General features: G+C 44.3%; 1 protein-coding gene across 1 annotated transcript in view; it reads right to left on the bottom strand.

Moving 5' to 3' along the window:
* Positions 1–348: 348 nt before the first annotated feature.
* The window catches only part of LOC137295917 (monoglyceride lipase-like), a 33,678-nt gene continuing 17,246 nt past the window's right edge, over positions 349–16,780 (bottom strand). The window contains exon 8 of the mRNA XM_067827494.1: positions 349–2,622. Within this exon, the coding sequence (XP_067683595.1) occupies positions 2,524–2,622 (99 nt within the window). The 3' untranslated portion in view covers positions 349–2,523. The remainder of the gene's footprint in view (positions 2,623–16,780) is intronic.

Here is a 16,780-nt window from a genome sequence, read left to right on the forward strand (position 1 = left end):
ATGTGGGAACTGATGACACGTGTCATCCACGTCACCGAGCTTGACCACCAGGTCCCATTTGTCGCCCCTTACAACAAGCATGGGTTACTGAAGATCAATTCTAACTCAGATGTTCATGATACCATTCTTGTTAAAAGAAATCACTGATTGTCCAAAGACATATTACCTGATAAAATAACAGATTATCCCAGTTGGATCAGCTTGTGATTACACATGAAGTAAATTACCCGGGTAACATATCCATGTGAATAAAACATGAGGGTTTCACATGAACAACAGGACTGGGGGAGCCAACATGAACTCTCTGGAATTCTTGGTTCAAGATACAAAGTATCACAAGGAATGTAATACTCAAAGCATGCATACATTTTATATTTCAAAAGAACTTGTCATTTGTTTCGGCAAAATTTAGGTTCTGAATATGCATGGTGTAGGATGTAACATTGGAAAAACAAACAACAGCATGCACAAAAACACCAGTAAAGACTTAAGTAATCACAAAAATACTGATCAGCTGAATGACCTTGACCCACTTGTACAATGCGACCTTAGCACAATGACAATCGTATCTTCTTTATCATGATGAACACAAGGTTTCCGAGTATATCCCAACGTATTCTTCATTATAAACATGCATAAGAACACTCTTCCTTAAGTATCGTTTCTAAATGCCATTCGAAGAGCTGTTATGAAGCTACGATCACTTTTTATCACAGAACTTTGTGCATGAGGATCCAGGTCAAAAGACACACAAAACACTGAGACTGTGTCACACAGATCTTGATGGAGACGTTCTAGCCAGGAAGCCTGCAGATCACCAAGAATAATCTGAACATGCTTGTGATCTTATTACTCTTTGATGTAGTAAGCATGTGTAAACTGGCATAATAATTAAACAACAAAATTCTGGCATAAAAGTGCAATCAACAACTTAGCCGTACAAGAATAATTACAGCTTCTTTTCCACCTGCTCCACATTTTACTGGTCCTTCGAATGAAACATTAATGCAAATCAGAAAACAGAACGTCCATCAGCATCATACAGATGTTACTCATCATTTACTGAATCAGTCGATCTTTCTACATGAATACTGTTGCTATACAGTTGTTGGAAATACGCTGTTCCAAAGATACATTTTAACTTTTAACATTAACACTCACGACTGTGAAATCAACAACAGTCAACTGGAATGCAATGACATTATACAGTGGACAATGTTTCCATGACAACTGAACCCATCTGGTGACCTTAATGAGCAGAAAACCTTACTAAATCTAAGTACTTCTGACAATTGTTGAACCAGCATAAAACATAATTAACCTAGTATCGCCCCAACAAGGCATATTGCATGTTTTTCAAATTTGGGAGTGAAAAAGGCACATATCAAGGAGAGAACCCAAATTCTGAAAAACTTCACAATTAGCTTTTTTTTCAACCAATCAGATTTCAAGTCACAATTCCATTCCTTTAACAATAAAATGATCATTCCTTTAATAAAAACTTGCCATTGTAAAACTATTTAAAATCACAGAAACATCAAAAAGTGAAGCCTCCCACCTCACTGTTTTGAATGCTTGGAAGGAAATGTAAAAATTCAGCTATTGAGCCAAATGTACGTCACACTGTGCTTCCAGAGTTTAATTATTAACAACCAATCAGCTGACTTGTCACCAACCGTGACTGACTGACTGAAAACTTACCATAAGTAATGATGAATGAAAATCAAGTCAACTTCTTCAAGTGTGACGTTTTGGTGTAGGTGCTAACACCGTTATCAAGCAAAAACCTCTCAAGGCTCTTATTTGCTGTCTTCATGAAAAAGTAGTAATAAAGACCATCACTTGCTTGATAATGGTGTTAGTACCTACGCTGAAACATCGTATTCATTGGAATAAAGAAGTTGACTATGCACAGAACTTGGTTTTCCTTCATCTTTACAACCTCTACAACACCTCTCAAGGAACAAAGGGGTGATAATAACAAACTTCCCAAACAGTTCATCTCAGCAATAAGGAGAGGGAACAATATTGTTTCTGTTTGGAATGTGTTCTGTTTATGATATGAAACAAATATGCATAGAAAATATCTTGATACATGAGCTCTCTGTGGACAGTGTGGAATTGAGCTGTAGAATATGTTTTAACTTCATGCAAAACATAGCATAATACATTATATCTGTATTCCATATTACATAATCTAATATGTAAAGGAAGTTGAAAAGCCATAAAAATCTCTGAGTCTTATGACAAGATTAAAACTCCGGACTTTCTGATATGTATCAGACAGAAGGCTGGATGCCTTGTCTGCAGGACCACAGGACACAAGCCTGTTAGTAATATAAGCTCACAAGATTCAAACCTTTGACTCTCTGATACATATCAGATACAAGGTTGGATGCCTTCTCCGCAAGACCACAGGACATGACTACTTGTTGGCAACCTGACACTGAAAGCTACAGTAAAGTTGACAATACTGAGCAGAGTTTTGAAAAATTAGAATTGAGCCTTGGTCAGTTCAACCAATCACATTCTCTGTGTGATCCAGTTTATGATGTCATCACGGACACCAGCTCCATCTTCACCAAGCTCGTTGTGCAGTTGATGCATGTAGTTTTCATACATCTGGAAGCAAATTTATCATCTTCTGTACTTCTTAGCTTTGAAACATATCTAGTTTCTGCATACATTCTTAGTGCCAAGAGCAAAGTATATACAAACAATACATGTATCACTGCTGCACATGAACTTCGGAACACAAGTCATACTGGCTAATCTATGCCAGCCAAAACATTTCAATACTGAGCAGTTCACTCAAACTGCAGAGTAGTATAGGGAATGATAGTCCGAAAACACTTTTCAAAAACCCCTCTAAAAAGCCTCATTTACTAAATGAGGCTTTGGTGGGACCCTTAGCTCTTGATATTATTGCCCCTACTACAAAGCCACGCCATCACGTTTACCGTGACTTGGCAGGCGGTAACACTGTGCCGTACGGTACGATCAATAATTCTTCTCTTACAAATCCCCTACCCGGCCCACCCCTCAAGTAGTACAAGTTAGGTTCGTCGGCTTTCATATCCACTTTATCTATGTTGTAAGTTTTGACTGACCATATAGGATCGGTGGCTCGCTTACGGCTATCGCCCTCGTGTTCCCCCGGCTGGTATAGATACCTAACTAAGGCCCTATCCGGTATCTGTTTCTCCTTCCCACGCAATGGAGCAGACGACTCTGCTAACACTGATTTTAGTTTGATAGCGTCTGCCGGTTTCTTACCAGTGAGCCGGGTTACTTCATGGTTGATTGCCGACACAACCTCGGGTAACCTCGCTACCCATTCGGTCGATCGTTTTCCAGTGGTTGTCATTTCCCTAGCATATTGATGGCCGAACAAACGCTCAGCCAAAGTCCTATTAAATCTCTCAACTATAGCTTGGCTGCGATGGGCTCCGGCCGTGCCACGTCTGACCTTTGTATCGTGTTTGGCTAGCAGTTGTGAAACGGCACCCATGAACTCCCGTCCGGGATCTACTTGCAGCTCTGTTGGCCAAGTCAGCGGGCTGCGTTTGTATATGTGTTCTAATCCTTTGGCTACTTTGGCTGAATCTTTCGTGGTCAAGGGTTCGGCTTCCTTGTAACGACTGGCTACGTCCACTACGGTTAAGGCATACTTGTACCTCTTATCATGAGGTAGGAACAGTAGGTCTGCCTGGTGAATGCTATTAGGTATGTTAATTCCGAAACTCCTTCTAGGTACGTAGCGTGGCGCCGGCAAATAGATCTGCCACAGGGCTTGTTTTTCAAGCCACGCTTTGGCTTCCTCCGGGGGTACTCGTGCCATTTTAGATAGCTTATCTACTGCGCTAGCTCCTTTCCAATATCCACGCGGGCTGTAATAAATAGCCTCAAATTTTTTCATGTCCATACGCGTATGTGTTTATACCATCAATAGCTATCCAACGTTTCGTGTCCATAGGCGATAGGGACGTCTTGTTTATAGTCAGTCCGTATATCTTATGTCCATCACTTCTAAGCGTGTTCATCTTATGCCTAAAGGTACGGGTCTTGAACAGGGCCTCCTTGAATCTGGTGTGTTTGATGTGTTGTTTCACCACATACTTCTTAACCCCTTTAGCTTTCCGGATCTCACTATTGTCGGTTTTCAATATGGAGTACATCTTAGGCCTCAAACCTATGTACTCAGCTATTGGCGTGCCAGCACACTCGTCCTTCATCTTACCTAGGACCTTTTTATTTACCGTGCTGTGCATGGTATGGGTCTTAGGATAGTCGCTGGTGTCGTATAAATCGATGTGTTTTTTCATGTCCTCGTACACGTCCTCGGTTCGAATCTCCATCAGCAGGGAATCCGTGTCAGTGTACAGCACTTCGCACCTGTCGCCGTACTGTTTCTTGAGCTCGTTGTAGTAAAAGTCGTACATCAGGTGTTTGGATAAATCGAGGATACTCATCCCAACGTAAACAGGTCGGTTGAATTTTATGTGGCTTTTCTTCATGTGTATGGCAACTAGGTCGTCTGTGAATATTTTATTACGGTTGAATGCCGGACTGGCTATCAATTTCCTGAGCTTGTCTTCCTCATTAGATCTAACCAGTTTCACGGTTACGCGTTTCCTCAGGTTTTCCATAGTCTTACCAAACACCGAGTTGTTCATGAGCTTGTAGAGATTTTTCTCAAAATCACTGGTGGCTTTTTTTCGTAGGTCTGTGTTCATTCTGATGTAGGGCTCCATCCATGGGCTCTGGTCGAACATGAGCACCCTGTGTATTTTGGTCAGCCTCATACCCAATGACAGGTACAGCTGTAGGTTGCGATAGTGAACTATGTACTTGGTCTTATTCATTAAGTTAGGCACGAGTTTCTCAACGTCCGCCACACGACCACCTGACAAGTTATGTTGGTACTCAGACATCCAGTCTGTGTTAACCTTCATACGTTCGGGTGCAAGGGGATAGCTGTTGTGCGATGCGTGTAATGCCTTGGGATACTCTAAGTCAACTTCGAGGATATACCCTTTGTTCGAATCTGGTGCAATGCTCATAACATCAACGTTTGGTACCCATTCGAATCCTCCTGTAGGTAGATACTGGCTCATGGCCCAGCCGTACAGGTTATTTGCGTCGAGGTAGAGAATGTGATTGGTTGGTTTGTTAGGATCGTAACCTTTCACGTATTGATTATTTGCTTTAGCGTATCGTTTGGATGCCATGGAAATCCCACCTCGCAAGCCTTTCTCAATGAATAGGTGCATGTCGTAATCTGTGAGCAATTCCAAATTAACTCCGGTCTTTCTAAGCAAGGCGTCCCACGACAGACCTGGGCTGGTGTAATACCATGCGGGGTCGAGTTTATACTGCTTTAAACAGGTCCGCCTGAACGTTTCAAACACGTCGGCTAACAGCAGTACATCTGTCCTCAAGTACAGGTCGTGATAATCGCCAAGGTTCTTACAACCCAGTTTATTCCATACGTTAATCGCGTGTGAGTAATCGTCTCGTGAGACGGACGCTTCATTTAGCTTGCTATAAAAGCAGTCGATAGGAGGTAGTCTGGTCTCTGTAAACTTAGCCCAGCTATCCATGTACTCATATGGGTATACGCCCTTCCTCATGAGCAGGTGTCTAGTCTCGGCGTCTGTGTATCGATCTGTGATAGGGAAGGTATTGTTGGCCTTGACCAGACTGTCGAGTGACGACAGGAGGAATTGAAACGAGTCAATGAACCTAAGTCCGTTTAAGCTGAAGGAGATGTATCTCTCCATGTTGTTTGGGATGCACGATATATTACCATCGATTTTCGCGATGGCCTGCATGATCAAGTGAGAGTCGTATCCTCTCAAGTTGTGAAAGACAACGGGGATGTTTATTGTCTTAGGGTTGATTTTAAGCTTGAGGTTGCACGCGTTATGAGCGGCGCCTCTATACTTACCAGTTATGTGGCAGTGATCTCTCACCGAATCACCGTTAAGTGGCGAGTCGCACACATGACAGTTAGTGCTACTGGTGTGAGCTATCTTGTCGGCTCTGGTCATACGCATGGGAGCGATTCTATACAATGCATTCCTAATAATTTTTTCTTCCTCCTGCAAGCACTTTAGAAACCTTTCAGCCGCGTCAGGACCCCTATACACTACCGGAGCTTTCGTTTCCCCGTCACAACGGACGACAATGTATCCAAACGAACAGGCTTTATGCTCTTGTGTTTTGTGTGTGAAACTCCCACTAGTGGATGATTCCCCTACAATTAAGGCTTCGAAGTCGGCGTATATAATATAAGGCACAGACATTTGATTCTTGTGATTGTCGAATTTTAGGATATTTTCACCTTCCTTAGGCATGTCGACTCGTATGGCCGTCTGCCCAACACCTTGGCAATCCTCCAGGTGGGATTCTAATAAATCAGCCCGACTGAAACAGTGTAGGCATCGTACACAAAAGTGTTTTTCCCCAACGTGTTTCGACTGGTCGTGCAACAACCGGCTGAGATGTTTTATCCACGTGTAGTGATACGTTTCACCTTTTTGAATCATGAATAAATTAATAACTTGACAATCCTTCACCGGGCTGACCCTGTGTATTATTGTTGTATTACCTTCGTGTCCAAAGACATTTATAGCCAGATTATTCTGTTTTTCTACTTTAGTGATCTGGGATATTGGGGTGGGTTCATCTATACCATCCCAGTTGAGCCCATCGTCCTGTGGATAATTAGAAGGCCTGTTCGGATTAGTGGCAGCTGGAAATAAGGCTGACCTGATAGATAACCTCAAGCAATCGTTTCCTCTATTCTTAACGTTTACTATGGCTTGTTTGTTCTTATAGTAGGGAGGCAAGGCTAGGTATGACCCACCTCTGAACGGCACGTATTTAGCTATATCTAGATAGACATTATCGATTTTATCTACAGCCCACCCGGACCCCATGTGTGTGTAGCGTTCTAGGTATTCTCGTATCTGCTGAAAACTATTATCGATTGATGTGTCAATGGTCTCTGCATGTGTGACGACCTCTTGTTTACCTCGGAAGTAAGGTTGAACATACTCAGTGGTACTCCCAACCTGCTTATCGAGCGACATTTTCTCTGTGATCTGAAACTTGATACTTCCTAGATTATTTAGTTCCTGGTTGACCTTATCAGCTATCAGAGGCTTAATATCTGTAATGTCTATGTTTCTATCAATGTGCATGCGCCAACTTCTCAAATAATTGCCTACGGCGTGCTCAGTGCGCACGAACTGCAGGTCAATAGCTCTATTCTGTCGTAATAATTCTACAAGCTGTGGTTTTCTCATACGAGAATACCCGCCTAAACCCAAATCGTGTGCCTCGGCTTTCAGTTGTTTTACAGTTGGACGTGCTACTGGGGTATGTGATAACAATGTGGTTAACCCGGCTTTCCCCAGTTTTGAATAACCTGTGTATCCAAGCTGTTTCGCTTGAGCTTTTAACTGTTTTACCGTAGGAGGGACTTCTAAACCTAGTAATCTCAACAATGCTGGCTTCCGCATTCTAGAATACCCGATAACACCTCTCTGCTTTGCGGCCCGCTTGAGCTCGCGCACAGTAGCCATAGTGTTTACACCTAAGAGAATCAATGTCTAATTGGTCGGCAGTAACTCTTAAAAAATATTTTCTGGTGGCCGGGTACAATTCTAGACATTCTGTCAAATCGTCCCACGTACCTGGTAAAATATATAGTGTGGCTGTTTCAATCCAGTACTCGCCTTGGGTATAGTATTCCTTGTATTCACTTATACTCGAAAAACGTTCTATATGGTATTGAGACGCGATATCCCGCTCCCATTCGAAGGGGTGAGTATACTTAACACCCTCTTTAATCCATACCACGTCCACTATTATCTTAAATCTGAAGCTGCCCCATAAGGCCAGTTCATATTTGAATATGTTTTCCACAGACATAGCTATATGTAGGTGTGTATAATCTCTAATTGGAGTCTATCTTGAGCAGTCGCCTACGTTCTTTTATGTAGCCTTTTTTATTCTCGTATATGAGTTGATGTCTGACTACGTTCGCTCCGTGAGCTTTACATAAACAGTAGTGTCCTTTAACCCCGATACCACACACAGAACACGTGTAGTTAGGACTTCCCATATGGAAACAACAGAACCCCTGATTCCTGCATTTCCTACCACAGGCCTCGGTCTTCCCCATAAGTATGTATTCGCATCGGTATGGAGCGGGTCTCATGTTTACTTATATAGGTATTTTAGTTTAATTGCTTTGCAACCAACGCAGTAGCTGCTATACCCAACACTATGAAGCCCAGTTCACGATTCATTTGTCCCTTGGATGGTGTGTAGTACTGAGCGAGTGTGGGTTTATTGAGCGCTTCCAATCGTTTACCAGTTAGTAGGTAGTATTCTTTCATTGCTTCATCGACATCTTTGAATGTTTGAACGGCATGGTTTTCACGCGTGAGTTGTTCATTAATAAAATCGATCCTCTGGAGGCGTTTTTTAGCGTACTCGGCCTGTGCTCTTTGTAGTTTCTCAGTAGCGAGATCGTGTCGCTTCCTTTCTTCCTGTATTTCAGCCGCGTGATCATCTCGTAGTTTCGAGAAGAGGAAATTACTCCCGGAAAATGCCAGGGCATTCACTAACGCCCCACCAACCATCATAGCTATCGTGGCCATCCCTATATTTATTTCATTATATTATCAGGTATGATCCCTTGTTTTACTAGGATGTCTTTTGTGGCCATCGCCATACCAAGGTTCATTATGAGCATACCCATATCCTGCAGGTTGAAATCTAGCTTGATAGTTGGTTGTTTAAGCACCATTTTAGTCAACCGAGCGTACCCTACGGCTAGACTGGCTACCACTGTGGCGTGGTATGCGTCGTTGACGAACGTTTTCCCCTCAGACATTATGTATATGATATAAAATATTTTAAATTATAACATGATATGCGGGTCTACCATGGGGGATACCCCCATACCCCCACTGTTGGGGGTTACCTCACTGTTGGGTTGTGGCTCACTGTGGGAGGTGTATAACCATGTTATAACCACGGCAGCAGTTACGCCTACAGCCAACAACAGTCGGGTTGGGTTGGTCACTTTATGTTGGTTACACCACCGTTTTTTACCGGCAGCTACTCTCTTAGGATTCTTCTGTCTGGTTACTGTTGGAGGTACCTCCACTGAAGGGGTCACTGTTGGGGGTGGGGTCTCCTCCATCACTGTTGGGGGTACCTCCACTGGGGTTTCCTGTGCAGCATCCATCTATACTATTATTATTATTCTTTCTCTCAAATTGGCAATGTTTTGCCGTGATAATCGCCGCCGTCACTGGAGCCAACAACATACCATATTTGTGGTACAGCCCGCAGCTGATAGAGCTCACGGCGTGTTCGATAAAAGGGTCTTTATCTAGGTCCTCCCATAGGTAAAGTCGGCGCTCTGGTGGAATGGGAAGGAATTGTGATACAATACCGGTGTATATCTGGGTCATAGCCGATCCTATTGTCTTTGTCATTTCTGCTCCGAGCCGGGACTCGTATCTAGCGTACAGCTTATCGATTTCTTCGGCTGACATTTTGTTAATTTTATCCGGGGTGTAGTCTCCAAAGTAATGTTTGGCTTTGCCACCAACAGCCAACGCCACCAGTTTCTCTCGCTTGGGGGAATCCCCAGTTGGGGAACCCTCCACAGACAATTGTTCGAGCAATTCCTCACACTCCATCTTATAATATAACAAGTAAGATTTAGTTTTAACTATATAATACCCGATACAGACAAAACACAGAGAAATGAAGGTTAAGTTGCACACGACAAATACTTCAAATATCATAGCTATATGCTTAGCTTTGCTTAGCTTTAGCTTAGCTTTGCTTAGCTTTGCTTAGCTTTGCTTAGCTTTGCTTAGCATACTATATAAGCCACGGGTTGGTCGGTCTTTAGCACGAGCTTAGCGTGTTTAGTTTCAGCGAGCTGTTTCTTCACCCGTTCCCGTTCTAATTTACTCATCACATCGTTCTCTCTCAAACACTCCTCGAACGAATCCCTGTCCTTGCAGTGAAATAAGGCCACCCATCGCGTCTGCTCCCTGAGGTCTTTCAACACCGAGTTGAACTTCTGCGTTAGCACCCAGACGCTGTGATTTGCATGCCGGCCGGAGAAGGCCAGGTACGATAGCATGTCTCTCTTTTTTGTTATCTCGCGATTAGCGCTGCAGTCGTCCAGTATAAACAGCGTCGGTTCCCCTTTAAATTTCTCGTGAAGAGCTTTCAACCAGTCCTGCAGGCGTGTTCCAGGGTCGATTTTGTGTACGTCCGGGTCCGTCATCACCCAAGGTCGCGCGTACGTTTTATTCATGCTCAGAGTAGGGCACATGATAACGATGTTATCGAACACATCCTTGTAGTAACCCTCCAACATATCCAAGACGAAAACGGTCTTCCCACAGCCAGTCTGCCCGCATATGATAGCGCAGTGTGGGTCAGTGGGGAGGTCGGGCAGTTTATTATTGGGGGGTGTGGGGGGATACCCCCCACTAGTAGATGGCTTGCACGAATCTCCCATTGTCTATATTAAGTTGCGCGTCCATAATAACGTACAGATATAATTTCAACTTACCAGCGGTTTGAGCCTTCTTATTAATCTGGATGGTTATCCCTTCGCTGCCGTTATCTATACGACGCCCGCTACCGTGCAGTTTATCATCATCCGTGGATCGCATGTCCAACCATAGGGCGTACTTGGTGGTCAAGTATTCACCGATCTGCACGGAGCCGAGGTCCAGGTCCTTTGTTATGTAATCCCCCACTGGTAGTTTTTTTATCTCATCCCACTGCTGGTGTGGTCTCATACCATGACTGAACAGCTGGTTGGGCACGCCCTCGATGGTCACTTCCACCTTTTCAATCTCGGGGTTGAAAAACTTCTCGCTGTCCCTCCGGAATGGATCGTAATCCTCCACGGGGACGACCAGGATACCTTTCATCGATCGCGCCGGCACGTTCAGGTTGATATTCCACACAGTGTCGCTCTTATCTCGCACGACTGATCTATGCCTCAGTACGCGATCGTACAGGATAGCCATCTTCCCAGAGTACTGGCTTCGAACCTGCCTGGCCAGCTCCGGGCTAGTGACCATGTCGAACTCCAGAGAGATGTTGTCTATGGCATAACTGGCCTCATCACCGTTCGGCGTACGCACTACTTTGCTATAGTCGTTAAACGTGAGCTCGTATTCGAGCCTATCACCCAGCGCGGCCTGGTAAAACGGCGCGTGCCCCGTGAGCAACTCGAAGTCGAGCGGCACGCAGAATCGATTCCCGTATGCTAGAGCGATGGCCTTTTCACCGTCCGATAGCTTGTCTTGCTGGTCTGTCGTGAAGACATACCCTATGCGCGCCCGGGTTGATTTGCTGATGCCCTGGTACACATCATTGACTCGTTCTCTCTCGCTTTTCCAGAGATCCTTGTAGCAGTGAAACACGTCGCTGTCGTCGATGCTCAGTACCTCGTTACCGCTGATCTTGACGGTCGTTTTCTTGATGATAGCTCGACCCACGTTCCGCACTAGCTCGCGTTTGTCGTTGTCGGAGGTCAACGTGATATTGAACGCCAGTCGAACAGTGCCTGGTACAATGAGGTCATTCTCACCAAGGTTTGGAAATCTAACCAGCAGAGTTTGATTCTGGTCTATCTTGCTGGGATTGTTGGTGATGGTCACCGACTGTCGCACGGCTCTGGCACCTAATGGCTCTCTCAATCTTCTGAAAGGATCTAATTTTCTACCGTACATTGTTATATAAATAAAATATATTTTTAATACTAATGGATGAAGATATAGATATGGATGAGATGCCGGGCGCTAGTGCCCAGGCATCCGATGTGCAGGAGACCTCATTTACTAGTTCACCATTGAGCCAACAACTTTTAGAAACAACGGTAAATGATTATTACGAAGGATTAAAAAGTGATAAAAACTACGTTGAACCACAGGGTATATACCATAAGAATTTTTTTATTGATAAAAAGGGTGTTCTACGTCTTAAGTCTGCCCCAAAGGTTGACCTCTTTAACAAGATCAATAAAAAACCACTGGCCTTGTCAACTCTAGCCAGCCGCAATGGTGGTGTTGAATTTATCCATGAACATCTAAACATGCCTGATTACGGTGGTGCAATACCTAAGGCCGTTAAAGAAGATCTGCAAGCTACCAGATCCCACCTCACCACTATAGATGAAATGACGCCAGAGCGTGCTACAGAAGCCTCGGACAGCATAGAAAAACTGTTGAGCACCTACTGGGACAAACCGTTACCGGGATTTGACTTTCCGGTAAGGGAACTGCACGGCTTAGACGAAGCCGTGAAACGCGTGCGTGGAGAACTCGTGAACAACATGGGGAAACTGAACGAAATCGACGAGCACATCGCTAGGGAAAAAACCAAACTCACCGAAACTGACGACGATGATATGAAGAGTCGTATCAATGAACGACTACGCGATTTAGAAGACGAGAGACGTACACGATTGGAAGCCGCTTCCTCGAATCGTGAACATCTTCGATCCCAGATCAGTCGCATTCGGGAAACAATCGATAGAATACTGAATGAAGATACAACTTTAGCCAACAGGATTCGGATATTATTCCGGGAGCAAGGGATCACCATCGCCAGCATTCTGACTGCATTGGGTTTAATCATATCAACCCTGGTGGTGTCACTGGTGGGAGGAACCCCTGTGGGGCCTGCCGGCGGCGGGGGAACTCCAGGCGGTGGTGGTGGTGTTAAAGACTGGATTAAAAAACTCGGGGAAGGCCTAGCTAAACTGGCTGGTAAAGCCGCCGAAGCCCTTCCCGGCATCCTGGGTAGCATCGTCTCGTGGTTGTTGAGCGCTCTGTCTAAAACTGCCATGTGGCTCAGTCAAAACCTGTGGGCAGCCATCGTCGCCGTGGCGGGTCTGGTGTACGTAGCGGCTAAGAAATCTTTAACCAAATAAGTCCCAAAGTTACCCCACCAACCACTAAGGCTGTTTTATTATCAATATGCTGCTGATAGGAGGCCTGCATATGAGGGGCCACCTCCTGTGGTGTTGGTTGAACTTTAGGCTCCGGTGGTGGCGCCACTATACCTTTTTCACGTGGTTGGATGTGTGGGATATGTGGGGTGTTAATATCGGGGTTGATACCCAACTTTTGGTCCGCCGTGGCTATAACTATTTTGTTGTTATAACCCACCACTTTTTTTATTCTCAGTTGCATATCACTCGGAGCCATGTATAACCCCACGCCGAACACGTAATTGACTTTCGATCTGGCGTATTCTAACACGTTTTGGTAACGGTCGATGGCCCTCGGGAGATCAACTGGAGAATTGATAGCATCCTCAACGTTGGAAACGAATTGTGTCTGAGCGTCGTAAGCAGTTCCCTTACCGAGTATGTTAGAACGCGTCATCGACTGCGCACCCAACAGCGCCCACACGTACGTTCGAATCGAGTCGTTCAAGCGTATTGTACCAGCACGAGTGAATCCTTTCGATGTTTTTGAGATCATTTTAGTCCAGGCTGTGGCTGCATCAGGACTGGTTTGCTTTATACAGCTGACATGGATCTTTTCATTCGTTGTGGGGCCTGTAAATGTATGCCGGTTTGGGTTGTATGAACCATCTTTAGAACCAGCATAATATTTTCCGGACCTGTAGAAGTACACGAGAACTATACCGAGACCATGGTTCACACCAGGAAGGCGAAAGTCTTTATTCGTTGGAATCTCAAACTCCCCACAAATACGTTCATAAGCGCGTCTATCATAGGGGTTATTCGTCATACTCCACGCTTTATCTTGGGGAAGAGGAGCACTTATTTCCTTCAATATTCGTCTCGTTTGATAATAAATATGAAACAAAACAACCGCCTTACTCAGTTCGTCTATACCATAGTCTGGTTTCACACCCGACCCTGTCGTCGCACACCACACAGCAAAGTTGAGTTGGTTCTGCCAAAACTGCATTGGGTTTTGATTCCAGTTTACCACCGCCTGCGCGTTATTAACGGACACGACATACTTTTCAAAGATATCAATAAAGGTTGTTTTAAACCCCGTACCATCTGCATTCACCACGATTTTCAAGTGTGCTAAATCCATATTATAATTTATAATTCATATATTATAATATGTACATAACACTTCCAGGAATAACTAGCGGTGAGGCCGTTCAGCTGACGCACGCGATCGATAACACGTCAGGTCAACTCGAAGTCGCACTCTGTGATATCACCTACCTACCGCAATGGACTAACATTAATATCAACAACAATAAGCTGTTCGTCAGTGGAACTCGCAGTCAGATAACTGACGGCTACTACAGCGTGTGCTCTCTAAACGATGAGGTCTTCAAACCCCTGGGAGCCGAACTCAAGATGAACGACTCAAACGGTACAGTGGTGTTAATCAACAACGGAAGAACCTCCTTGAGGCTCGGCCGACCATTTGCGAGGATACTCGGTATGTCTCCTGACGAGATAAAACCAACAACAACCGTCATAGGCACGAAGTTACCCGACCTAGTACCGTACCGAGAGCTGTACATTCATCTCGATCAGGTGAGCACAACGTATAACATTCAAGGAGGTCACCCTTCCACTATACTGAGAGCAGTGCCGGTGAAAACTGAGAAATTCAACGACGGTAGAACCGAGTCATTTTCACCACGGCAGTATAAGAGATTAACCCAGGGCAACATACCTGAGCTGACAATATCGGTGTTAGATATAAATCATAATCCTGTAAATATAGGATACCTCAGCTTAACGCTTCACGTAACATGACCAGCGCACAAGGACCCGGAGTGAAAAAATGCGTTAATATCGGGATCTCCGACCTCGGAGACACACGCGGTTTCGACGCTCCCGGAGTAGATGGTAAATCGTACGCCTTGCAACTAAAAAACAACATTTACAAACGCGTTGAAATCCCCTCCGGTGGAGCCCTAAGTGATATGATAGATACCACAGGGGCAACAGCCAACACTAAGTACGCCCTCGTCAACACCGGTGATGACAACTGGAGAATATACCCATCATTCGGAGGTAAACTGTTCGACTTAGACGATGTTGAGAGCACTACCGTCGTCAAAAACAAACCATATATGCTCGTCTTCACCGAAGATGACAAGTGGGTGTTGTTACCCGATAACAAATGGTTTCTCAATATTAGACTCGTCTCCCCTTACGTGTTCACGGATAACAAAGACAACCACCTAAACAAAGTCGTGAACAATGGAACCCTGCTCGTGGCTTACGTCCCAACTCAGAGACGTAGCATAGTCGTCAGCCCAGTCAACACTATAGCAGCCCACATGCTATCGAGTAAACCGGCCATGCAAAACGTGAAATTGCAGTTGGTGTCTGAATTCGAAGGCGTGGTCAAGATACTAGAGGATCTACCGGCAAACTCAACATTGTTCATCAAAGTCTACCTAGGGGAACCATCGGGGAATGATGTCGAGATCGTGAAGGGGATCAAACTCGGGTGGGTGAAACGACACCAGTTTCAAGTTTGCAACGTTTACGTGCGGGTGGGTGTCGACTCCAAGACCAGTCTGCAGGGGGTCAACGTGATCGTGGAAAACAAGATATCACTAATCAATATCTTCCTGCCTGACAACATACACTTCATGGGTATCAAGTTAACCCCTGAATTATTATCAGAAAACCAGTTGGAAATTATATCATAATAGTATAATAATGACTAGTCATCATCCCAACACTACACTTAACGACCTGGGAGATACGGAGGGATTCGATCAGCCTGGTGAGGAAGATGAATTCTACATCCTACACTTCAAAGACAACGTGTACAGACGAGTGTCGTTATCAAACTTAAAAGAGCCTAGATGGTTGATCAACTTAACATTAGCCTCACCTTATATCACACTAAAAGAAGATGATCTTATCACTAAGATTAGAAACAACGGTGACTGGATCGGGGAGTTCATTCCGGATGGTGGTGTAGCAGTCATAGTAGGGTTTGGTAATATAAAAAATAGGTTAAGGTCTGTTGGGTCAATCAATAAATTAACATTTAACACTAATATACCTTTCCCGGGCAGTATTGAGCTATCATACTACCCTTTAACAATCATCATAGAAGTCTTCTTTACGAGTGATGGCACCATGAGAGCAACCCAAATTTTACCCGGGTTGATAATAAGATGGGATTACAAACACGAAGGTCAATATTGCCGTATTATTATACAACGAGGATACCAACCGGAATCTATAAAACACTTAACAAGCCTCAGTGGGGTTTCTATTGAAATAATAGGAGAGACTATTAAACTCTCACCTATTACCCTGACTATTGGTATAAACCTTCTAAGCCTTAAATACATTAAGAGAAAGTTAACTGAAACCCAATTAAAATATCTTTCATAATATATATTATAGGATGGGTCTGTACCCAGTCGTAGAGGAAGTAGCTAAGACGTTAGAAACCGTAGATGGGTTCCGCTTGAGGCAGTTATGTGATGTAAAACGTCAACTAGAACAAGACCGTGACACGCGGAAAGCACTATGTAAAAAATATAATAGAGCTTTCAATATCGTGGACGGGGCTGACACTACCCTTATGACAACCAGCATGGGACTAGGGGCGGCAGGAGTTGTGTTGTTAACCACCATCGTGGCTGCACCTATAGTTCTAGGTTTTGAAATAACAGCTGGTATAGCGGGGGTGTTAGGGTTGACGCTTAAGTTGGTATCACGCAGACTGCATCGTAA

Source organism: Haliotis asinina, chromosome 9, assembly GCF_037392515.1.
Source record: "Haliotis asinina isolate JCU_RB_2024 chromosome 9, JCU_Hal_asi_v2, whole genome shotgun sequence".
Classification (NCBI taxonomy): Eukaryota; Metazoa; Mollusca; class Gastropoda; order Lepetellida; family Haliotidae; genus Haliotis; species Haliotis asinina.